Raw genomic sequence first — 25,482 nt, forward strand, 5'->3', positions numbered from 1 at the left:
ATGGATGACGATGACGACGGTATCACCAGGTTTGGGGTGATGCGTAGTATTGAGGGCCAAGAAGGGAAAGAGGAGAGTGTCCGGAGGGACTGTTCTGGTGGGCTCCCCTCTGGATCAATGGAATGGAGACAAACGGAGAGGGTGGAGGACTCGGCTTCTTGGGGACACCAGTAAAGTGCGGGACACCTCCCTCTAGGGCTCCAAGCTGAGGGTGAAAGTGAGGAGCAGAAGTGCCTACAGGAGGGCAGGAACCTGACCGTGACCTGTCCTTACAACATCAACAAGTACGCCTTCAGCCTGAAGGCCTGGCAGCGGGTGCGGAGCGACGGCAGCCTGGAGACTCTGGTGATCACGGAGACTAGAAATGCAGACCTAAACGTGGCCCAGGCTGGGAGGTACCTGCTGGAGGATTATCCCACTGAAGCCATCATCAAAGTCACCATGACCGGGCTCCAGAGGGGGGACGCAGGGCTGTACCAGTGCGTGATCCACCTCACTTCTCAGAACCTTGTCATCCTGCACCATCGGATTCGGCTAGTGCAGTGCAGTGGTGAGCATCAGGGAGACCCAGGACTCCCGGGGGAGGGTCTCCTCAGGCACAGAGGGTGGGCTGGGACCCTATCCGCCATGAGGGCTTGCTGCCCAGAGAGTAACGGGGAAATTCCAGACCCGAAGTCAGGGCACCTGGGCCTTCCAATTCTCTTGCTTTGTGACTTTGAGACTCAGAAACACAACTCCTCTCTGGGCCTCAGTTTTCTCACCTGTGAAACAAGAAAGTTGGACGATGGGGCTGGGGATGTGGCTCAAGCGGTAGCGCGCTCGCCTAGCATGCGTGCGGCCCGGGTTCGATCCTCAGCAGCACCACATACCAACAAAGATGTTGTGTCCGCCAAGAACTAAGAAAAAATAAAATAAATGTTAAAATTCTCTCTCTCTCTCTGTCCCCCTCTGTCTCTCACTCTCTCTTTAAAAAAAAAAAAAAAAGAAAGTTGGACGAGGTGAACGAAAACACCACCGGACTCTGTGGGAAACTGGCAGGTACTGGGACTTGCGAGGTGCCAGGCTGGTCTGGGAGAGCTGCTGTCTCTCAGTGTGAGGGGACACTCCAGAGGGTAACTCACCTGGTCCTTTGGCAGACAGGTGGAGCAGCTGGGCCCCCACAGGACTCACTCGATTTTCTTGTCCCTGGAGAATCTATGAAATGGGCTCATTTTGACAGGAAGGCGCTGTCCCTTTTCTCAATGGACTTAAAAAGTAGTAGAGAGCACAGTGAAGGGCCTTTCACCGACCTTTAGTTGCTTCTTGTTGGCGAGGACACCCCTTTGTTAAAAAAAACCTGTCAGCCCAGGTGGGGACGTGGCGTGGGAGGGGCTGTCCAACGCTTTTGCCTCAACCTTCTCAATTGACTTCCTTTGGAGCTGTGGTTCGGGTGGCCTCCACCACCGTGGGGTCTTGCTCTTCTGCCAGCCTGAACATATGACTCTCAGGACAGGATTGGGTCCAAGTCACACTTCTTAGGATCTGTAAATAGAGTTAGCAGGCAAAGGGAGGGCATTGCAGGTAGAACCTCAGGAACAGAGTCAAACAATTCCTCAAAGCTTGGAGCATGCCGTGGCCCCGGTAGTTAACCAAGGGTTCTCATAGTTAAGCAGCTCCATTGCCCTAGACTCAGGAATATTTTATTAATTTGGCCATAGTCCTCGAAAACTGTCAAAGAACTAAAACTGCAGTCTTTACAAGGTGTGACCATTGCAGATTGCCTGGTGACAGAAGGTTCTGGATCTGAATATACCTAGTGAGCTTGGGCAAGTCCTGCACTATTTCTAGGCTGCAGTAAACTGGTGGGGCTTCTTCACTGTGATACTCATTGTTTGGGTCGGAGACACGAGGGCCCTACATTTCACACTTGGCAAAGCCGGCGGCTCTAGGTGCCAGTGGGTGGACTGCAGTCCTTTTAACTTTGTCTTTTTTTCAGCTCTGGGGTGGGGGGGTCAAACCCAGGGCTTAGTGCATAATAGTCAAGCACCCTGCCACTGAGCTACATCCTCAACCCTATTATTTTATTTTAAGACAGGGTCTCACTGAGTTGCTCAGACTTGTCTCAAATTTGCAATTCTCCTGCCCCCACCTCCTGAGTGGCTGGGATTATGGTGAGAGCCATCGTGCCTGGCTAACTCAAACCTTAATAAAGACAGGAGAAGTGATTGAGAGTGACCGAGCCCATGCTAGTCAATAAGAAGTGTATCAAGTTAACACAGGATAAACCGAAACATAATTATTTCCCTCAAACCACAAATAACATGGAGTAACATTTTAATAGCAGCTTTGCATTCCTTCTCTCCAGTAATTAAGGAAACTTTAGGCTAATGTGGCGATGGAAATGACATCTTGCACAGATTGTCCCTGCCTAGAGGAATTGCAGGGGGAAAAAGATAGAAGCCTCCACAAGGACACCTGTAGTGATCACTGAGGTTGTTTGGAGAGCGTAAGAGAGTCAGGGACTGGGTTTTGCTCAGCTAGGTTAAATAAATAGTTGGGGGTTTCTTTCTGGCGTGCTGTTGAGCCCCGTAAAGGACACTCCTCGGTGGACGGTGGAGATGCCTTCTCTATTTGTTCTTTAGCTTTTGAGGTGGGGGAGGACACAGCAGTGACTGAGCACAGAGAGAAACCCACGTAATGTGAGGCTATTGGGAGGTGATGGATGTTGTCCCACCAACCCCACTTGGGAAGTGAATCTGGTGTGGGGATTTGAGGGGAGAGAAAGGTGGGCTGCAGAGGGCATGAGGAGGGAGCTCCCTGCCCTCCCTGATGGACAAGATCCATCACCAACAGGAAGTAAGTCCAGGAGGAGGTTGTGGGCATGGGGTGTGGGTTGGCTGAACCGTCATGGGCTGAGTGGAGGAGGGGCTGAGAGCTGAGAACTGGGCCAGGTGCCCCGGATGAGGCCCTGAAGGCTGAGACCAGCAGGGTGTCACACACATACACAGGCACAGGGTTGGGAGGCCCGGGCCTGGGGGCTGGCTCTGTTGCTCTCCACTGTGTGACTGTGGACACCCCCTGTCCATCCTGCTCCTTGGGAGGGTGGATTGGTGGTGTTGAACCCCACTACCTTTGGCCTTCTGAGACTGTGAACCTTTTCCCCCAACCAGTGTAGCTCCGTGGAACAGTGGCTCAGCCTGTAGGAGAAGAAAGCTGTTCCAAACACCTTGGAGGTCCCTCCCCAGCTCAGAGGAAGTCAGCCAGGCTGGGTGGACAGCTCAGGGTATGCTGCCCCATCTTGGTCAATCATCGCCTGGGCACCTAGTAGGGGCCAGGTCTCACGCAGTCAAGACCCTGAAGAGCTTTGATCTCTTCCGGAGCATAGTCCACACCAGACAGAATGAACCCCCAGAGAGCCCAGATTTGCTGTAAGTTGTGTGTGCTGAGGATCACTGCAGAGACAGAAGCAGAGCAGAGGCACACCCTGAGCTTAGCTGGGGCCCTGGGCTCACCCCACACACATTGTGGACTCCAGAGGATCAGGCTGGACCACCCAGAGGGCTGCCAGGGGGTCCTGAACACAAGCAGGAAGAATGACCTTTATGTAGATTTCTATCCCAAGGCCCCACCCAAGCCTTGGGTGCTAGTCTATCAAGGTGGCATCCAGCAGCCCCAGAGGGAGGTGGGGGTCAGAGGAGCTAAGATCAAACGGGCTTCGGGCTTCGGTACCCCTGTGGACAAGGGGCTGCACCTAGGAGGGGTGGCCTCCTGGCTAGTGGAGTCTGAGCAATCGGAAGACTCTGACTTGGAGCTAAGGAAGGCGTGAGAGAATCCCTTCCTTACAGAGCAGCTCTAAGCACCCCATGAGCAGAGACCCTCAGAGCCCTGGGTGGGGTGGAGCCAGAGGTGGGTACCAGAAACCTCAGAGGTGGCAGAGGAGTTAGAAAGGGCAGAGGGAGGTGGGGGACTGACGTTGGAGAGAAGAGGGAGCAGGGGGTGGAGATGTGTCCTCTACAAAGCCCGAGGACTGAGTGGAGTGGAGCCATTGGGTGGGGTCAAGCAGGACAACACATTCAGGTCCCAGGGAGCCTTGAACGTCTGGCAGTCATGCTCTTTGGGTGTAGGCAATGGGAACATGAAGGGCCTCCTTGGGCTCCTTGGTGGAAAGGGAGATCAGCACAGGGCAACCAGCAGCTGTGTGCAGGAGGTAGGGGTGGGGGTGGGGCTGGTGGCAGGAGACTCGTTAGGTTCCTCTGGGGTGAGAGCAGGGTGGAGGCTGGGGAAGGTGGAGTCCTCATCTGCACAGGGTATAAAAACCTGCTTGGCGGCTCTCGTAGCCAAGAGGCAGGAAGCAGGGGCCTTCAGAGCTGTCCACTCAACAGGCACCCACCCTTTGGGTTCAGGAGGGTCAGGTGGAGGGAGTCACGCTTGCCTTTGACCTGCAGGACTTCTGGAGCTGCCTGGTGTTCCTGCTCTGATTCTTGTGACCTGCGGATTCATCTTGAACAAGGGCCTGGTGTTCTCAGTCCTGTTTGTCCTCCTCCGGAAGTCCAGGCCTCAGGTAAGTGGCCAGACTTAAGGTGAAACGAAGGCAGGACAGAGACACCTGCTCCAGATGCTGGGGAGGGTGGGGTTCCTAGCCCCTCCCTGTGCCCTGATTTCTCTTCTCAGAAGGTCTTTGGTCAGGGGGCAGGGCCAGCCCCTGGGACAGTGCCAGGCGTGGGCCAAGATGCTGGGATCAATGCCAAGCAGGCTGAGCGGGTCCCGCAGGATGGGAGGAACTGACAGGAGGTAAGCAGCCCCTTTCAGGGTGGGGAGGCTGGACTCAGGCCTGGGCTGGCTTGAACGGTCATTTCCAAATGCTGTTCATCTCTCTTGCTCCTCTGCTGAGAGCCATAGCCGAGTCCGAATGACGCATGGCATTTTTGCCAGAACAGACTGGTTGAGAGGTGATGCCAGCAAGCCATTGAGATGATAATGGTTATGTTAAGCTGTGTATATTAGACCCCTGCTGTCCGCCTGGGCCTGCTACTTTGGAGTTCTTGCAGGAATTCCCGGAGAGTTCCCATTGGTTGGGGAAGTTCCGGGGAGGGATTTCTGGTTGGTGGTTCCTGGAGGAGCTGAGTGCCTGGCTTTCGGGAGAGTTCCCGGGGAGCGTGTGTGGAGTGTGCTGGTGGAGTTCAGAAATAAAGTTTGTTCCTGCTTCAGTGGCTCGTGACTGCGGCACTCCTCAGATATCCTCAGCACAATGGGACCCAGGGAAACCTCCTCTCTGGAGGCCACCCATTCGCCTTCCTGCCCTAGTGACAGCACACTCCATGCACAGTTCAAGGGAAAATGAAAGGCTTCCTGAAGTCCCACTGTGCGCTCTCTGCTCAGCACCTGTCCCTCCCAGAGGTGGGAGATGGGGTGGAGAGCTGCGTAGAAGGAGCTATTATCAGAGACATCAGCAGGGACCACGGGTCAGCAAGGGATTTGGGCCTTGAATAGAGCAACTGGGACTCATAGAGAAGAGTTCCCCTAAGGACCTTGCATCCCTTCCCCTATAGTCCTCCAGAAGTCCTGCTGGGGACTTCCTGGACCTTGGGTGAAACTTACACCAAGACCCTCACTCTGCTGGTATTTTTTTTTAAAATAAACTTATTTCCAGAGCAGTTTTGGGTTCACAGCAAAATTGAGAAATTGCAGAGTTCCCATATGCTTCCATGCTGTCCCCCCTCAACTTTCCCCACTCTCAAGGACCCCCTCAGAGAAGTGCATTTGTTACGGCCGATGGACCTACATGGACTGCTGAGGTCCATGGTCCTCATTCGGGTTCCCCCTTGGCACTGTGCCTTAATGGCCTGTACCCACCATTATATCCCATGGAAGGGCTTCTCTGTCCCTGAAATTCTCCACCTATCCATCCTTCCCTTCTGGTCATTTTTAAGCACCTCCCCACTCCTGAAAAAAAAAGTTTATTCTGAAAGAAGCTTCAGTAATTAGCACAGAGAAGGAGGGGTCCATTTTAAAGTGAAGCTTCCTTCCCAGACCCTTGGATCTGATCCTCTCAAGGGACAGAAGGGACAGGCTGGCTTGCTTCCTTTGCTTTGCCATCTCCACCTGCCACCTGCGGCCTGGGAAGCCAGGCTGGAGCAGGGGAGAGAGGAGGAAGGAGAGGGGAGGTCTTCCTGTGCCCCATGGGGTTCGAGCTGGGGTTCCTTCACAGAGCGCTGCTGTGGGCTCTTTCACCTGTAGAGTCCTAGACAGGCCCATGTGTCTCTTTCCTGGGCAGCTGCTCCTGCTCCTCCTTTGGCCTCCAAGCCCTTTACAATCCACTTCTTATTTTCTTCTGTGGACTTCTGCAGCACCAGGCAGCCTCTTTGGACAGGATCAATAGCAACAACCTGAGCCCACTGCCTCACAGATGTGTAGTGACATCCAGTCCTCGGGGAACACTCACCCACGAGTCTCATGTGGCCCTGGTGGCTCCCGTACAGCTACCATCAGACTAGCTGATCAGTTTTGGAGTTGAGTCAGACATAGTGGCTGCCTCTTCCAAACTTCAGGGGACACTGGACAAGCTCTCCAAGTCCTGACATTGAAGCTTGTCTCCTTGGGCTTGAGGTAAGGGATGTGTCCACTCCCCCATCCCCTAGGATCACAGCAGACCAACAGCTGTCTCCTGAATCCTCTTCACAACTTCATGCCCTTGAGGGTAATAAGGGTTAAAGCAACAGCAACAGAAAAAAAGTTTTGCCCCCTCCCTGCTTTGCTACCCACCAGTCCCCACTGGTCTGGAACACGGCATCTATTTTCTTAGGACTTGCATGAGTTAATGTTCACTTGAAGACAACAAAATACAGCCTACCTATTTTAAGTAGAAGGGGATTTTTACTTATTTATTTTGGTACTGGGGATTGAACCCAGAGGTGCTTAACTACTGAGCCACATCCCCAGTCCTTTATTGTATTTTATTCAGAGTCAGAGTCTCCCTAAATTGTTTAGGGCCTCTCTAAGTTGCAGAGGCTGGCTTTGAACTCACAATTAGAAGAGGGTTTTTTTTTTAATACACTTTTTTTTTTTTTTTTTTTAGTTGCAGTTGGACACAATATCTTTATTTATTTATTTACTCATTTATTTTTATATGGTGTTGAGCATTGAACCCAGGGCCTCGCCGGTGCTAGGTGAGCACTCTACCTCTGAGCCACAATCCCAGCTCCTAGAAGGGGATTTTTAAAAAATAGAGTATTAAATGGTTTACAGCATCAGATCCAACCATCAGATCTGGGAATGACTCCCACAGTCGCACTACAGCATGGGACTATTAAGGGGCTACCAGTCTGGCATTAGAAGAATCTGGAAAGTTCCCACAACAGGAAGCTGCTGGCACAGCACTGGCTGTAGAAACAGTTCAGACTTGACTCAGGGTTTGCTGGCAAAATGTGTGCCTTGCTTCCCAGTTAACTTGGCCCCAAACTTTAATCTCGTGTGTATGTGTTTGGTGGGTGGAGTCCAAAATATCTGGAAGCCCAGCTGCCAGTGAGTGTGAGAAATGATTTTGCAGACTGTAGGCTGAAGAAAAGCCCATGAGACGGGGGTGGGAATGAAAGTCAAGTCCACAGCTCGCACCCAAAACAATCGCAGTTGAAATGGACACAAAGATAATTCAAACTAAAATTCAGAGTTTTATTGTTTCTTGTATGGTCAATGAAAGACAAATATAATTAAGTGGAAAATAAACATCCACTCTCGGTCTTATTATTCCAATTAAACACTATTGTTCATTTATAAAAGTCATAATAGCAAGGTCCCAGTTACCCAATAGCACATTGGGCACAAGGTGATATACAACCCTGGAGGCATAAAAAGAGACAGATGCAGAGGACGAATTCCTACGTTTCCTGTTCCAGGATTTATGACACTTTTCTTGGAAACTTCGTGGTGTCTGAGAAAATGACTTCTGTTTATCACCAGTCTTCTTTAATCTATTCCTGGGGCACCCACGTGATCACTAATCAGTCAGTGATGTGGCAAAATTCAGCTTCCAAGGCGGTCACGTCAGTGAAAATCGTTCCATTTTAGCATCCCAAAAGTTTTTGAAAAACTTGTAAAACTGGAAATGATTGCTTTTGGAGCCAAGGCCAGGTCTTTTAGGATAGAGGCCAGTCTTCAAGGACTGGAGTCCTCTTTGGGGCTTGAAGGGAAGTGATCATCTCATCTATCGCCTTGACCTAAAGCCCCTTGCTGGCTTAGGACTGTCCATCTGTCAAGTGTCCTGGCCTGTCTCCCTGAGTCCAGGCTCCATCAGCCCAACCATACCTCCTAATGAAATCTGCTGGGAACAGAGCCAGATGTTTGGCACTTGAAGGCCAAGTGTGGAATCCCTCTTCTCCTACGTGCTGTGCACTTGGGGAGAAGCCAGTTCCTCTCCCAGGCTGGCCCTCTGCCCTCTCAATCACATAATAAAGGAACACCTACCTGCAGGAAGATGGGAAGGTTAATTTCTTTCTTTTCTTTTTTTTTTTAAATAGTATCTATTTATTTTCATTTTTTTTAGTTGTAGTTGGACACAATACCCTTTTTCATTTGTTTTTCTGTGGTGCTGAGGATCAAATCCAGTGCCTCACACGTGTAAGGCAGGCACTCTACCACTGAGCTACAGCCCCAGCCTCATGGGAAGGTTAATTTCAATGCAGGTAGGTGAACGTGCTCTGTTTTAGATTTTTTTTTTTCTTTTGAGATGAGGTCTTGCCACATTTTGCCAGCTGACTCCAAACTCCTGGGCTCAAGCTATCCTCCTGCCTCAGCCTCCCGAGTAGCTGGGACTAGAGGTGCACACAAAGTGCTGTTTCAACTTTAGCGGTTTTTGTCTTTTTTCAAGACCTTCAAGCGCCCAAAACAGAGTCAGCATGCTCCTTATTTCAGGGCCTTCATTTACCTGTGGAAATTCTTTGCAGTTATTCAGTTTAATGTGTTTTTAAATATTTCCCACCTTCACCCCCTGGCTCCACTCTGCCCGTTCCCCGCTCCTTGGCATCTTTATTCTGTACATCTTTTCAATCCACTTTCCTAGACTTACTTACACTTATGTAGATCCTTGAACATTTATAGAATTAATTTTGTGGCTTTATTTTCAGACAAATTCCACTCAACTGTATTAAAAAACCTGCAAATCCAGAGAAAAGCTGTCCTGCATACCCATCTTGCACACCATCTTGTGTCATCTGTCACCATGAGAGTGGCTTTGCGACTCTGTCAATAGCAGTTGATGGTCAAGTGGAAATTAGGAGGAAAAGACAACAGACAGGAGAGCAGTAGGGAGACTGTTAGAGGAGAAAGGGACCCGGGGGAGAGGAGGAGAGGGGAAGGTTAAGGGGTGGATAGACCAAGGTGTGTTCACTGCATGTATGAATGTTCCACAATGAACCCATTCTTCTGTGTAATTGAAATGCACTAATAAAATTTTTGTTCTCAAATTTCTATGCTGTCTTTCCCTGCTGTGGGGGAAAAAATAAAATCAAGACTAGTTTGTCTCCATGTGCAATTCATTCCAACATTTCTTTATATCACATAAATTGTACTTCTTGACTTTATTTATTTATTAATTGTACCAGAGATTGAACTCGGGGCACTTTATCATGTTTTGTATATTTTATTACAAATATTTTCTTACACTGAGCCATATCCCCAGCCCTTTTTAGAGACAAGGTCTTGCTGAGTTACTTAGGGTCATGCTAAATTGCTGAGGCTGGCTTTGAACTCACGATCCTCCTGCCTTAGCCTCCTGAGATGTGCATGTGCCATGGTGTCTGGCTTGACTTCTTTTTTAAAAAACAAGTTATTGCATCTGCTGGCATATGAGTTACTGAGTGAGTTAAATAAAAAACTTTTTTTTTTTTTTTTTGGTGCTGAGGATCTAGGGCCTTGTGCACACCAAGCACACACTCTGCCACTGAACTACACCCCCAGATAAAGATCTTAATCTGTCTTTATTTTTATTTGTGTGAAACTCATGATTTAATGTTTTTGACAGTAAATTATATTTATAAATTTACTATATTTATACATTTTTATCCAATATTTTGTTATGCTTCTGATACTATCCTTGTTGCCATATATAAATTTTAATCTTTAAGCTAGGCATGATGGTGCACGCCTATAATCCCAATGGCTTGGGAGGCTAAGGCAGGAGGATCGTGAGTTCAAAGCCAGCCTCAGCAACTTTGCAAGGAACTGAGCAACTTATCAAGACTCTGTCTCTAAATATAAAAAAGGCTAAGGGTGTGGCTCAGTGGTTAAGTGCCCCTGAGTTCAATCCCCAGTACCAAAATACTATCCCCCAAAAAACAATAACAATAAAAAAACCTTTTAAAATAAAAGAGAGACCAGTAAAATAAAGGAAGGGGACCCAGGACCCCAAGGTGGTTGGAGGGGAGGTAAAGAGAAGATAATGGGGAATGAAATTGAACAAATTATGTTATGTGCATGTGTAAATATGTTATAATGAATTCCACTGTTATGTATAATTATAATGCACTGATAAAATTGTTTTAGAAAGTAAATAGAAAAAAATAAAGCTTCAAAAAAATATTTTTCTACATGTAGGATTCCATATAATGTAAACATCAGATTTTACTTTTTCATTTCTCCTAGTGATGTCACCTAAGTTGTCTCAACTCCTTACTGTCAGACACCCCTCTCTCACATACACAAAAGAACAGAAAAGTGAAAAAGAAAACTTTAAAATATATTTGGGCTGGGGTTGTGACTCAGTGGAACAGTGCTCGTCTAGCATGTGTGAGGTGCTGGGTTCGATCCTCAGCACCACAGAAAAATAAATAAAAAATACTGTGTCCATCGACAACTAAAAATATTTACCCCCCCACCCCCACCCAACACAATACATTGCTGAAGGGCCCACATGAGAATTTTTCTAGAATACACGCCCAGTTGGCATAAAGCAAGACAGACCAAGGGAACAGAATAGAAGGTTCAGGGAAATACCCACAGCTGTATGGCCACTCGACTGCCACCCAGGTGTCTCTGATTTAGTGGGAAAGATGGTGCTGACCTCAAATTGAAGACTGACTGGTCGACTGGATATCCACACCGGGCGAGGGGGAAGGCTTTCTCTCCTCTTGATTCAAATCAGACTCCAAGATAAAAGGCGAGATCAATATGGCTTTTAGGAAGAAAATATACAAAACATGATCTTAGAACACATGGGCCACGCCAGCCAGGACCTGAACAGCAGCTCCTCTGAGGCAGCAAATATATCATTAACCGGAAACAAAACACAGTAACCAGGCAGACTTCTGGGAGTGAGACCCGGGTGTGGGATGTCCACTTGTTTATTCCACACAGAAATTCCAGATTGTTCTGCAGAAGCCAGGCTCCTTACATTCCTGTAGCAGGGCTCCAGGGTTCCCCTGCGTACGCTCTGGCCATAGTGAGTGTTGTCCAACCTGCTAGTTCTGCTGAGCTGATGGGTTCAAAGTGGCCTCTCCAGGCCTTAAAACGAGCATTTGTCTCATAATTAATGAGATGGGGCTTTGTGAGCATTTGGATGTTTCCAGAAGCGTATCATCTATTTTTTGACCATTTAAATTGGATTTCCTTTCTTCGGCTGTTCTGTTTTTGTTTTTGTAATAACCCCTGGTTCAGTTTCAGGGTCAGGTCTGAGACTGCCAACCTGTTCTTTCAGCACACCCAAGAGCAGATAAAGCTGTGGCCACGGCTGGACTGATTTGGTCAGCGAAGGTACCATGAGCCACTGTCCGATTCAGTTTATGACTTAATAGACCATGAAAGGAAGATTAGCCGCCGCTGCCAGCTACTCATGGTCCTGGTCCCATCCCCCAAACCACAGAAGACCCTACTGCTGTGCTGTGGGGTCTTACCCCCAGGCTCTCTTCCGAGGGGCAGGAAAAGCCTCCTGCTCTTTAGAACCAGGAGGTGACAACTGACTTCAGGGGAGACAGGAGGTGACTGGGAGATGGCCTCCCAGGCCTCCAGGTCTCTTATGTTCCAGGAGGAGCACAGGGCCACATGCCCTGCCTCAGAGAAGCTGCTGTTCAGGCCTTGGCTGGTGTGGCCCGTGTGTTCCCAGGCAGGGTCGCCAGGGTGTCCTTGTGGAGTCATTCCCCTGACTGTTCGTCCACAATGACCATGTTGGAAAAACACATTTTTGTTTTTCAAATTGAAGCCATCTGTGCCCCTGTTCTGTCTGGGCTCCGAGCACCCAAGCCACCCCCTTGCCGTCTGTAACACAGCTTTGCTATTCTGATCACTTTTTTTTTTTCTGGGAGTTTTCTTATCCAGGGAAATGGTTTGATTGTCCATTTTTGAAGCAAGAGATTTTGGCACTGCACTCTGAGATAGGACGGTGGATCACGATCCTTACCCAGGCTGAATCCAGTCCTGCCTCAAACCAGACTCCTCAATAACTCCTGGCCATGCAGTCTCCCTCTGGGACGCCCTGAAGTGTCACCTCCGTGACAGCTCTGCTGGGGCTACGTTCTCTGGAAAGCCTGCATTCGACGATATGATTAAATCCATTCATTTTCCCTTTTTGATTGATATTGCTGGGATCTTATTGAAGGTGTTCTTCCCCCATCTGAAGCACAATGGTATTTGGATTCTGTCTTTTAGACAGTGTCTGAAGATATTCTCACACACCGTCTAATAACTTCAGGGTTTTGACATTCACAAACACGACACAGCAAAGAGGTGGGTCCCTTATAGGGGGTGGGATGGGGTGGGCAGGGCGTGGTCTGAGTCATCTCTGTCACCTGGCCCAGTGCTGTTCAAAGTGACAGCCACTGACCACAGAGCTTTTGCATTTCATGAAAATCAACAGAAGATCAAAATCCAGCTCTGTGTTCCCCCTCACCCCATGACAGCCCTGACACTGCCTGTGGCTGCTGCTTGGACAGGGAGCTAGAGGACAGTCTCGTCACCTCGGGGAGCAATGTCACCCGCTGACTTTAGAGACTTCTGCTCAATATAACTGGTCAGCTAACAACGCTTTCAGTTCCTTGTAAATTTAGCTTGTAAATGATTAAAGCTTTCATTATACAACTTACTTTCACACCCGAGTTTATATTATAAACTTATATACGTTCACACTTTGCTTATATTACAGTTTCCACATAATTAAAGCAGATTGTCCTCTTAAAGGGAAAAATGCTTTTTTAAAAAAATTTTTAAGTTTTCTTTCTCAAAAGAAAGGGCTTTTTTTTTTTTTTTTTTTTTTTTTTGGTGCCTCAAGTTCTTTTTCTCTTTCCCTGAGTCTCTCCTGCTTTATCCCTGAGCCTGATGCAGTCCATTTGGATGAATGATGGGGAGCATCAGGGTGGAGAAAGTTTCTCTACCTCTCTACCTCTTAGGTTGGTGTCTGAGGGTCTGTGAATTAAAGTAGCAACAGACAAATCAACAGGAGAAAAGGATAACAATTTTATTTCATATTTTATGTGTATGGGAGTTCACAGGAAAGAAGTAGAACTCAAAAAAAAAAAAAGAAAAGAAAAGAAAAGCAGACTCAGGGACTTATATATGATTTATTTATTTATTTATTTTTGATACTGGGGATTGAACCCAGAGGACTTTGGCATGGATCTACATCCCCAGTCCTTCTTATTTATTTATTTGTTATATGAAATTGCTGAGGCTGGCCTCAAATTTGTAATCCTCCTGCCTTAGCCTGGGACTACAGGAGTGAGCCACCGTACGGGCTTACATGCTGTCTTCACAGTGGAAGGGGGCTTGGGCTTTGAGTCTTTGGAAGTGATTGGGAAAGCTATGGACGGGGAAGAGCTATTGTGTTAAGTTCTCTTTATGCAAACTTATCTGGGTCAATGCTCTCTCCAGGGGTGAGTGTCCTCTCTCTCTGGTAAGGGGGGTGTTATGAGGATCTGGATTGTTCCCCATAGGTTCACATGTTGAAGGCTTGGTCCCAACACAGCCACGTTTAGAGGTGGGGTTGGGGGAAGTGACTGGATCATGGGGGCTCTGACTTCCTTCCTCGGTGGATTAATAATTTGAGGGCATTAATTGGGAGCTGTAGGAAGTGGGCCTTAAGAGGAAGTATGTCCTTGGAGGTGTGCCCCTGGACTCCTCCTCTCACTCTGCTTCCCAGAGGCCAGGAGCCCATCAGCTCCCCCTCCCCCATGCCCTCCCCCCATGATGCTCCGCGCCCCCCCCTTCAGAACCAAAGAGATGGCGCCATTGACCATGAACCTCTGAAACCAAGAGCCAAGATAAATCTTTCCTCCAAAACAAGGGGACACCTTGACAAAGGGGATTTGATGCCCTGCTCCTAGGCAGCTAAAGGGAGGGCCGAGAACAATTCCTGCAGCTGTCGATTTTTAATTGCCTTCAGTTACCAGGAATCCCATGTGTCAAAAGGGCATATTTTGAGGTACCATATTTGGGGTGGAAGGGGGCTGCTTGGTAGAGGGCAAAATGCTGGGTGTGGGTTCAAAGATGAGATTCAAAGATCCAGCTGAGCTGTAAGATCACTGCCCTGCTCTAAGCTCAGCCTCCACAGCAAGAGGGAAGAGGCTGGAGAGGGGCCCTGAGGACCCTTCACCAAGAGCAGTTAATCCATGCGGGATTAGCATTCCACATGAATTTGGGGGGAACTACATTCAGACCATCGTGGAGCCCTTATTGACACCTGTCTGGACGCAGGGTCATCCACTTTATACTCTGGACTATAATCCAATATTACTTCCTCCTGTGGCTGCATAGTTCCAAGTTGGGCCTCACTTTTTCCTTCATGCATTTATTTATTTATTTTGGTACTGGGGAATGAGCCCAGGGGCCCTTAACCACTGAGCGACTTTCCTAGCCCTTTTATATATTTTTTTGAGAGACAGGGTCTCACTGAGTTGCTTAGGGCTTCACTAAGTCGCTGAGGCTGGCTTTGAATTTGCCATCCTCCTGCCTCAGCCTCCTGGCCACTCAGGTATTTACCAGACCAACACTGTTTGAGATGGTCCTGAGCCTCCTGCCTGCTCTCTTCCTGCAAGGGACCCAGGCCCTTGTCTGACGATCCTTTCTCGGTGTCCCTTTCCTCCCAGCTCCCTGCCCCCCCACTTCCCGGGGACCATACTTACACCTCCTGGAATGGAAGTCTGTACCTCCCAAAACTTACCAAGGTGAAGACACACCATTACCCCACTGTGCCTGGGATGAGGTCACCATATTGCTCTGGGGAAATGACAGGACTATGGGCATGGCTCCAAGGGCCCTGACCAGTTACAGGGAACACAGAGAGAGAGAGACAGGAGGAAGTGTCTCTTAATTCACAGTTTTCTCAGCCTTCTCAGACCTCCTTCCAGCCAGAGCGCAGGGGCGAGAGGGAGTGGAGGGTGTGGAGCCGGCAGGCACAAGAAGTTGGGTCACAAGAGGGCGGATCCTCAGGGGCAGGACAGAGGTATGGAGGCCCAGAGACAGACTCTGCCGTTGGTGGCCCCCAATCCAGGCTAGGCCCCTGTGCCCACAGAACCCGCCTTCCCAGGCCAATAACTTCCCCAATCAAGGCACTGACCTTTTCAGTGTGTCCAGCCCAGAGATGCTGAGCAGGGTCAGCTTTAACTTCTGACTCCCTCTCCGCAGAGGCCTCCCGATTCTCTTCTCCTCCACCAACAGGGACAGGGTGGGTGGCATGGCCTGGGAAGGCCTGCGCCTGCTCATGCACCCTGTGGCCCTGGTGCTGCTGGTCCCAGGTGAGGTGGGAGGTGGTGAGCAAAGGACAAGGGTGGGGCCGGGAGCGGGCTGGCTCTGTGACCACAGGACTGGCTCTGGGGACATGCTCTGAGTGCAGATGTCCTTTCCTCTCCCCTTTCCCGGGCCGCGGCATGAGTGGGGGGGTCTGGCCAGGGACCTGACGAAGGTCTCCTCCTCTAGGCTCCTGGGGACTGACGGTCACACCTGAGGAGCTCCGTGAAGTGGTGGGAGGGACCCTGGTGGTGCAGTGCCGCTCCTCGCCCCAGGAAGGGCCCTACGTGCAGAAGACCTGGTGTCGGCAGAGGTCTCCTGGCAGGTGCACCAGGCTGGTCACCACCTCCCAGCCTCTGACAGCAGTTGAGAAGGCTCAGCACACAATCTGGGACCACCCCGAGGCTGGCTTCTTCATCGTCACCATGACTCAGTTGAGGGAGGAAGACTGGGGCGTCTACTTGTGTGGAAGCTTCAACTCGTCCCAGAACCTGATCGACACCTTCAGGAACATCACCCTGGTGGTGTCCCCAGGTGAGCCCTTTTCTCCAGGAAACGCCCCCTCCCCCGGGGACCTGGGGGGAAGGTTTCTAACCCCTGTCCCATGCCTCTGTCGCCCCCATTTCTGACAGGCCTTCTGCTCTGCTCTGGGGGAGCAAGGAGCCCTGTCCCCAGAGCTGGGTTTGCATCTCTGGTCTCCCTGCCAGTCCTGGACCCAGCTGGGGGAAGGCACGTCCAGGGCTTGAGCGACAGGAGCCTGGGGTGTCTTCCTGACTCTCTTACACAGGCACATCAACAGCTGGGGTGGGCAGACCTGAGTGCAGGCCACTGCTGGCCTAAGGGGTCCCAAAGAACCATCTCTGGGCCCCTCGTTCCCCTCAACAGCTTGAGGCCAGAACTCACTTCCCTTCTGGGCACGCTGACCTCTACCTTTTCTTTCTCCGTCTCCTCTGCGGGGACTGTACCCTGGCTCCCAACAATGACAGGAAGGTGTGGGGTCTCAGCCAGGGGAAGGAAGAGGGATGACCAGGCAACTTAGAGAGCCTCCAATTCAGGGAAGGAGGGAGCAGGCAGGTGCTCCACCCTCCGGGGGGTCTGGGCTGGTGGATTCAGGGATTAAGACACAGGGATATCAACTCGCACTAGCTGACCCACTCATGGAAATAGCCGTGTTCTTCCACGACGGATTGGGTGCCCCCTGAGAGAGTTCTGCCCTGGGAGACCTGCACCTGTGTGTCCCAGCCCCGGCCCTCACTTCCCACCAGCCTGTGGAGAGACTCTTCCCCTTTGGATTTGACTTCAGTGGTTTTAAAGATTTTAGGATCTGTTCACATAGACATTTTTCCCCCCTCAAGGAAGAAATAAATGGCCAAAAAAAAAAAAAAAGAAAAAAATACTCAGCATTGTGATCATTAGGATAATGCAAATTAAAATTGTAATGAGATATCACCTCTCTCTCCAGTAAGAATGACTGTTATCAAAACAAGTGCTACTGAGGATGTGGAGAAAAGGGACCCCCTGCACAGCACTGGGGGGGGGGTGTAAATTAGTACAGCTGTTGTAGAAAATAGTATGAAGCTTCCTTTAAAAATTAAAAAATAGAACTTCCGGGCCGGGGAAATTCAAGTGGTAGAGTGCTTGCCTAGCACCTGGGAGGCACTGGGTTCAATAGTCAGCACCACATAAAAATAAAATAAAGATATTGTATCCACCTAAAACTAAAAAATAAATTAAAAAATAGAACTTCCATACAGTCCAGCAATCCCACTACTTGCTATATATGCAAAGGAAATGAAATCAGTCTTTCAAAGAAACATCTGAACTCCCATGTTTACTGCAGCACTATTCAAAATAGCTAAGAAATGGAAACAAACTAAGGGTCTATTAACTGATGATTGGATAAAGACAATGTGGTACATATACATAATGAAATACTATTTGGCCAAGAAAAGGACGAAATCCTGTCATTTGCAATGTGGATGTAACTGGAGGCTATTATTTTAAGTGAAATAATCCAGGCAGAGGGAGACAAGTACTATATGATCTCATTCATATGTGGATTATTAAAAAGTTCATCTGATGGAAGTTGAGAGAGAGGTGGTTCCCAGAGGCTGGAGAGACTATGGGGAAGGAGGGTGGGAGAACTCTGACTAATGGATATCAAGTTATAGTTAGGAGAACGAAGTTTTGGTGTTCTATTACACAACAGGGTGACAGTAGACAATGATAATGCACTGTTTTAAAACAAAGTTAGAGGAAAGGATTTTGAATGTTTTCACTATAAAGAAATGATAAGCGTCTGAGGAGTAGACTTGATTTTGTACACATGTATTGAAACATCACGAGGCACTCCATAAATTTGTACGTTTTAAATGTCAATTAAAAAAAAAAATCTCAGGCCCAGTTACTCCTGCCCTGAGGGACCCTGAGAAGCTGGTTCTGTCCCTTCTCTGCGTCCTCTGACGGTTCTTAGGATGTCATCTCACCCACAATCCTGGTCCTCTGAGAAGACACCATCTTCTTTGTGTCCTCCTTAGCTCTGATCACTTCTCCGGAGGGAACCCCCAGCCCTTCCGTCAACGGCTCTGAGCAGGGGTAAGTCCGGGGTCTCCCTGGGAGGGAAAGTCCTGGGAAAAGATGACCAGGGAGCGAGCTCTTGTGTCTTTGGAACCAGGGAGAGGAGACCCAAGAATTCTCCTCCTGCAGAGGAGTTCCCGAGACCCAGATGCCCCGTTGGTAGAGAGGAATGGAGAGAAGGAGGCAGGTCATTAACTTTGGGGAAACTGCAGAAATGACAGTTAAACATGGATTTCTGGAACGAGATAAAATGAACCCCTCAAAGCGGGAACTGGAGGCTGTGTTGGTGTGTGTCGATGGTGGATATGGACAGTGGCTACATCCTGGGGGCAGTGGTGGCTAGACAAATCAGCTAGCAAAAGGTGAAAAGATCATTTTAAAATTCTGCTCTTGACCCTTGCCATGGGCGTCCCTTCACTGAGATATAGGCTGTCACAGCCTAGGTCTCAGGTGCCCTGGGGGACCTTGAGGCACAGCAAAAGCATAAGAGATTGATGGAAATAATCAATCACCTGTAAACACTGACTCCCTAGCCCTCCCCTCCTCCTCCAAACTCCAAGACAGAAGGATAATGAATTAAGATGCATTGCCTAGCGAGTTCAAAGGTGAAACCCTAACCAGAGGGCGAGAATAGCAGCAAACGGGGGTGCCCGAGGCCCTGTGTTCTGGGGCTTAACTCGCGAACTTTTGAAACTCACCAGGCTAAAGGATTTAGCTTTCAGTTCTCTGCCAGGCTGAATATCTGAGAACCCCCAAAGAATCTGAATTCACAAGCCCAAATAATTTGTCAGTTTAGAACTTCTACTTTACAAGAGGGCTAACACACCCAACAATAAAAACCCATCCAAAGCACAACTGCAGGAACCAACAATTCAACGGCTCTCAGTAAATATGATCAGTCCACCTCAGGGGGTAGGGGAAGACATAAACTGCAAATCAAGAACAAGAGCCATCAAAAAAAGCTAAATGGCAATACTATTCTGGAGAGTGAGTTGGAATTGGGGTTGAGTTGGAGTTGGAGAAAAGTTGAGGAATTTTCACAGAAAGTTTTTGGAAAAGATGGGAAGATTTAAAAAAAAAATAATCAAAGGGAAGTTAAGAGACATGAAGGAGAAAAATAGACGTACTAACATGTAGGCATTAAGCACTGTGAGTAGTGTCTAAGAGTAACACAATAAAAAGTAGATCTGTGAGTAAGACAAGATGGAAAGGGAGAAATATTTGAAGAAAGAATGAATATAAATTGCTCAGAATCATAGAAAAAAGAGAGATCTGAGATTGAAAGTAGGAGACATGCTCACAGACAGACACACACCTCTGGATGCATTATGTGAAATGGGAGAGCATCAAAACCAGAAAATTCTGAAGGCGTTCAGATCACCGACAAAGGAACAAGTATTAGATTCACACCAGACCTCCTAAGAGGAAAACTGGATGTAAGGAGACCATTGAGTAATGTTTTTTAAATATCGAAGAAAGAACATTGGATTTAGGATTTTGCATCCAGCCCAACCGTCATTCCAGTGTGAAGTCAGAAACTTTGGGACTTCCACCATCTGCAGAGGTTTGCCACACACAAAGATCCCCACTGAAAACGCTCTCGGAGGAAGTACTCTAAAATTTAGACAAGAACCCAAATCCAGAGATGCCGCAAGAGGTGAGGAAGTGTGACCAAGCACGTTGGTAAAGTTCCTTCCTTCCCTCCCTGCCTCCTTTCTCACTCTTAAAGTAAAGGCAACGAGAACCAAAATAAAGAGGAAGGGAAACTACATCTGTGACAACTAAAAATACTATTCCTGACAAGGCTGACATGGGGTGAGGCAGAGAGACCAGGAGGCCCCTGGGGGACGTTACCTACTTATCTCAGGAGAGGCAAAATGTAGAGATAGTCACAAGTTCAAGGTTGCAATCGGAGAATGTTGACCCTTCCAACCAGCAAAATGACACTCCATCCAAAGGAAAGTAGAAAATCAACTTAAAAAAAAAAATCACACTAAATGGAAAAACAATGAAATAAGAAGGCAGAAATATGTTCTAATATAAATGTAAGTGGGTTAAACTTACTAAATAAGGACACAGACTGTCAGGCTCTTGAATTTAAAAAAAAAATCCCACCAATATATTATCTGTAAGACATATACTTACAAAAGAAAAGATTCTAAAAGCTTTTAAAAAGTTGGCTTACATGAAATAAAATATTGTGGTAATCTTAATATTAATTATAATATTAATATTAATGAAAATAGAATTTAAAGTAAAATATTACGATACAAAGATATATAGCATATACTTATTACTATATATTACTATATATACATATAACATTTCTGAACATATGATAAAAGATAAAAATAAACAACAAAGAGAAGAAAAAAGAAAATAACTACACAGTCTACAAAGATATTTTAACGAATAAATTCTTGTTTGAAATCCTAGGAGCAGACAGATTTCTAAGTTATAATAGTCTAAGGGTAACACAATAAAAAGTAGATTTGAGTAGATTAGCGCATATGAAAAAAATCTGAAACGTTAGATAAATAGTCTTCAAAGAAAATTTGAGATGATTTTGTAGATATCACCAGACTTTTAAGAAACACTTGATTTATATTTTATACAAGATGTTGCAGAAAATAGAAAAGAAGCCAAGCCTGCTCAGAACATTTGAAGATGCTAGTGTCATCTTAATATTAAAACTGGTTACAGGAAATAGAAGAAATCAAACTATCTGTTCACCATGAACATAAAATCAAAATCAAGATAATCATTGCTGAGTGAATTCAATAGTGTAACGAAAAAGAATATGTAGATTATGATCAGGTGGGGTTTATTCCAGGACTGAAAGGATTGTTCAACTTTAGAAAATCTATCAATGTAAATGAACCAAATTAGTAAACTCTAGGGAAAAGATCAACTAATGTTGAAAAGGCCTTAGGAAAGGTTCAACATATTCTTTTTTTGGAGGCGGGTACTGGGGACTGAACTTAGGGGCACTCAAACACTGAACCACAGCCCCAGCCTTATTTTGCATTTTATTTAGAGACAGGGTCTCACTGAGTTGCTTAGCACCTTGCCTTTGCTGAGGCTGGCTTTGAACCTGCGATCCTCCTGCCTCAGCCTCCGAGCCGATGGGATTACAGGTGTGTGTCACTGTGCCAGGCTGAAAAGGTTCAACATATTCTTGAGGAAAACTCTTAATTAAATAGAAATAGGAAGATAAAACTTGGTCGTTGTATTTTATGACTATAATAAATGTTGCTGAGTAGAGAAAGTATAAATGCAAATAAAGGATTTTTATAGATGCCACTAATGTTTAGTATAGTATTAGAGGTCCTGGCCACTGCTCCCAGGAAAGGAGAATAGGTAAGAGGAAAGAAGATTAGAGAAGTGTCAAAACTGTCAAATATGCAGATAGATGATGAAATCGTCTAACCTAGAAATAGGGAGAATCAATAAACTATTAGATTTCATGAAAGAGGCTGCCAGACGTAAGACCAACTGACCCAAATCAAAAGTAATTCTAAGAAAAAAAAAATCTTTGAAAAATCTAATCAAAATAAGATGGCTGGTGCCGTGATGCATACCATAATCCCAGCTGTTTGGAAGGCCAAGGCAGGAGCATCACAGGTTAAAAGCCAGCCTCAGCAATTTAATGAGGCCCTAAGCTACTTAGAGAGACCCTATCTCAAAATTTAAAAAAAAGGGGGGGGGTGCCCGCTGAGGATGTAGCTCAGTGGTTAAGCACCCTTGGGTTCAATCCCTGGTACCAAAAAAAAAAAAAAAAAAAAGATTCTATTCATTTCAGAAATAAAACCTTTAAACTTTCTATAGAGAATTAATTTAACCAAAGTCTCTTTGGGGAACAATCTTTGATTGCTAATAAATGATGTGAGTGATCTGAGTGAAGAGAAATAATACATGATCTTGAGTGAGACAATAATATTAAAAGATTTCAATTTCTTTCAAATTAAAAATGTCCATAAGTGTGACTCCAAACTCAACTTTAGTTTAATTTTTAAAAAGAACTTGATAAATTTTCTCTAAAATTATACAGAAACATAAAGATACAGGACTTGCTAAGTCTACCATGAAAATGCAAAAATGGAGAACAGGCTCTATCCTGCAAAATATAGTGATACTATTAATAGCAGCACAGTGCTTGGATCAGAACTGATAAATGGCTAAAGAATTCCAGACAGATCTGCCTATATAAAGGGAACATACTTAAAATAAGGAGGTGACACAAACCAATGGAGCAAAGGGCCCATTATTTGGAAAACATCCTTGAAATAACTGGCACAATCTATTTAAAAATGAAAAAAATGAACAAAAAGGTAGATTCCTACCCATATCAAAGACGAACTCTGGATGGATTCCAGTTGCATATACATGAAAAGTGAAATGATTGAGTTAATAGAAAAAAAATACTGCAGATGAATATTTGGGTGATCTAGAGGTGAGGAAGGACTTCTATACAAAGCTTTAAATCACTACCCGATATATACATGAATCAAAACATCACATTGTACTTCATAAATGTGTACAACTATTACATGTCAATCAAAAAATAAAAATAAAAAATTGGGATCTAGGAAAAAAAATTAAAAGCACAAACTATAAGGCAAAAATGAGGAATCAATTATTCAATGGAAAAACATCATGAGAAAAGTTCTCAAGCAGATAACAGACTGGGAAAAACATTAATTAAAAATGTCTCAAACGAATGTGGTAATAGTGTCTAAAATATACAAAGAGCTGGTACTGACCCACAGGGAAAAGACGGGCATCTCCAAGGAAAATGGCTAAGCATTAAAGGCATTTGTTAAAGAGGGAAGGGCAGTAGGCATACAGTGATGTCCACACTTGTGAAAACATTCAAGAAACGTCAACCAGAACTTGCCATCTTGCACCTTTCAACTGGCAAAGTAAGGACCCTGTGAAATACTGGGTGTTGCAAGAGATGTGGCCCCAGGGAGGCTGAGGCCGTGCTGTGAAGCGAAGCAGAAGTGCTCCTGTCTCCCAGGCAGCCCCACCCAGGCCAGGGCGGATGCAGAGCATCTCTGAGATCAGGCAAAATATCACAGCTGAGGAAATGAGGCCCGGAGACTGCCCAGGGCCTGACCAGCCACTTAGGATCAGAAATAAGGCAACGACTCAGGCTGAGTCCCAAGAGTCCCTCTCCACGGACCCTGCACTGGCCTATGAGCTCTCATTCTGGGGTCTGCCTTTGTGGTCTGGCCACATTGCCTCTTGTTTCTGGGCCCTCCTATTGGCCCTGCCTGTCTGACCTGGTTAAGGAGCCTGCCCGCTCCTCTGGCTCTCTGGATCCCACCAGCTGAGCTTTGACACCTGGCTCTTCTCTTTCCTTCCATCCAATAAGCCTGGGTTTCCTGTGACCAGGGCTCCTCTCCAGCTCAGAGACCCCTGTGGCCCCTGTCTGCACCCAGGAGTCCTTTGTTCCTTCACAGTGAGTTCAGGGTGGATCCCTAGGCACCTAATTAGGCTCTAGCCACAGGGATCCTAGCTCAGGGACAGAGGGACAAGGACGCCCTGCCCATGTTCTCTCCTCCTTCCCCCTCCTCCAGGGAGTCAGGCTCTCCCTCCTTCCATGGCTCTGCGTCCCCTGAGCTCCTGCTCCCCATGCAGTATGGACTCCTCCTGGCCAAGGGCCTGGTGCTCTTCATCCTGTGTGTGCTCCTGAGCTTCTGGCGACCCCGGGTGAGCGAGCTGGGTTTGGATGGGTGGCCGTGGAGCCAGGCCAGCTTCTGTCCCGTGGAAGAAGATGGCCGGGGAAAGTCATAGCTGAGTCGAATTGAAATACTCATTATTTCTTAAAGAATGAAACTCAGGGATCGAGAGAGGCTTTCCTGGAGGCTCATGCCCTGGCTCTGCCCCAGTCTCTGTCTTCAGAGGGAGAAGAGCAGAGAATATTGGAGGCATTGGGGGAAGGAAGAGGAGGGCTGGAGGCGGGTAGAAGGGAAAAAGGCAGAAGGATTGGAGATCAGGGAACGGGTCAGGTTAAGAGGAAGGGTCATGAAGAGGGGTAGGGAAGGATTCACTTTAATTTATGCGTTTCTTCCTCACCTTCTTTCCTCAGGGTCGTAGGACATTGCTGGGACAGTAATGATGGGGGTCTCTGATTCTGCTAGACCAGCCCAGGCCCCAGAACTTTGGGTCCATTCAGCCACATCTCTGGATACAGGAACAATACCTATTCCCTTCCCCTGGGCCCCTACTGGACGCTCCCATGAGGAACACCACAGCTCTGTGAGAAAACCCAGCAGGAGAAAACTTCCAGTGGCTGAATTCATCAGGGGTGACCCTCACCTTGGATTTGAGCACTTTAAGATCCATTTTCCTGGCTCTGACCTCCCTCCAAGCTGACCACCCTCGGGAAGTTTATCTGCCTCCCACTCTGTGCAAGGCCCGGCTGAGGTCTTCCCCTCCTCCACATGGGCTCCTCCTCTCCCACGACTCCTTTCTGCAGTCTCCTTGCCCAGCTTGGCATCAGGATCCTTTGTGGACTCTGTTACTGGGAGAACTGTTTGCTTCCTCTGGACCTTGGATCAAATCCTTGGGGTTGAAATGCCTCGTGTCGACTGAGCAAGATGGCACACCTATCTCCCTCAGCTTCCTTTCCTCTCACCCAGGTATCTTAAATGAGATAAAATGACTTAAATATAAATCATAAAATTGAGACTTCAAAGGCTGGGATCTGCAGACTGGAAACTGAAGAAGTCCTAGAAGTTGAACAAAAAACTCAGACGCAATTAAAATGCCCCAAATCTCCCCCAAATGGGAGTCCAAATATTCATCCACAAAGAAGATCTGGCCACCAGGGTCTGATATTCTGTTGTTGGTCCTGTGAGGAATTCTCATACCTTGAAAGAGAAAACCAAGCCCAACAAACAAAATACCATCCATAGAGCAACACAAGGCCAGCGTCATAGCTCAAACATTTAACATGCAGCACAGCCTGGGCACTGGCCACTCAGAATGGGTGTCCTCCATGAACAGCTACTGCATGCCACCTGAATGCCAGCCGTGGACAAGGACACCATCCAGAGAGCACAGGATATGAAACACAATGCATCTCCTTTTCCTTCTGTTTTGGGGTGTCAAGTATAGAAGTTTCCTCATCTGTAGCTTGGCTCACACCACATGACCATCACCTATCTGTGCAGACACCATTTTTGCTTCATTTATTTAATTTATTCTTTTACT

The 25,482-nt window shown here is 47.2% G+C and overlaps 2 protein-coding genes across 2 annotated transcripts; both read left to right on the forward strand.

The window, feature by feature from the left end:
• LOC101954594 (triggering receptor expressed on myeloid cells 3) lies at nucleotides 1-4,764 on the forward strand. Its single transcript, XM_078018524.1, has 3 exons — nucleotides 1-97; nucleotides 197-547; nucleotides 4,425-4,764. The coding sequence occupies exons 1-3, from the start codon at nucleotides 1-3 to the stop codon at nucleotides 4,556-4,558; spliced, it is 582 nt and encodes a 193-aa protein (XP_077874650.1). The 3' UTR covers nucleotides 4,559-4,764.
• Nucleotides 4,765-15,546: 10,782 nt separating this feature from the next.
• Nucleotides 15,547-25,066, forward strand: LOC101954870 (trem-like transcript 4 protein). The gene is made up of 5 exons (XM_078020047.1): nucleotides 15,547-15,692; nucleotides 15,874-16,218; nucleotides 18,222-18,279; nucleotides 23,844-23,976; nucleotides 24,356-25,066. The coding sequence occupies exons 1-5, from the start codon at nucleotides 15,632-15,634 to the stop codon at nucleotides 24,380-24,382; spliced, it is 624 nt and encodes a 207-aa protein (XP_077876173.1). The 5' UTR covers nucleotides 15,547-15,631; the 3' UTR covers nucleotides 24,383-25,066.
• The last annotated feature ends 416 nt before the right edge of the window (nucleotides 25,067-25,482 follow it).

This window comes from Ictidomys tridecemlineatus, chromosome 8 (assembly GCF_052094955.1).
Source record: "Ictidomys tridecemlineatus isolate mIctTri1 chromosome 8, mIctTri1.hap1, whole genome shotgun sequence".
Lineage (NCBI taxonomy): Eukaryota > Metazoa > Chordata > Mammalia > Rodentia > Sciuridae > Ictidomys > Ictidomys tridecemlineatus.

Excerpts from the sequence above, each read along its gene's own strand:
- LOC101954594 (XM_078018524.1), top strand. The coding sequence starts at position 1 with ATGGATGACGATGACGACGGTATCACCAGGTTTGGGGTGATGCGTAGT. Across the intron at positions 98-196 it reads TGTCCGGAGGGACTGTTCTG|GGCTCCAAGCTGAGGGTGAA; the intron begins GTGGGCTCCCCT and ends ACCTCCCTCTAG. Across the intron at positions 548-4,424 it reads GATTCGGCTAGTGCAGTGCA|GACTTCTGGAGCTGCCTGGT; the intron begins GTGGTGAGCATC and ends TTTGACCTGCAG.
- LOC101954870 (XM_078020047.1), top strand. The coding sequence starts at position 15,632 with ATGGCCTGGGAAGGCCTGCGCCTGCTCATGCACCCTGTGGCCCTGGTG. Across the intron at positions 15,693-15,873 it reads CCTGGTGCTGCTGGTCCCAG|GCTCCTGGGGACTGACGGTC; the intron begins GTGAGGTGGGAG and ends CTCCTCCTCTAG. Across the intron at positions 23,977-24,355 it reads TGAGCTTCTGGCGACCCCGG|GGTCGTAGGACATTGCTGGG; the intron begins GTGAGCGAGCTG and ends TTCTTTCCTCAG.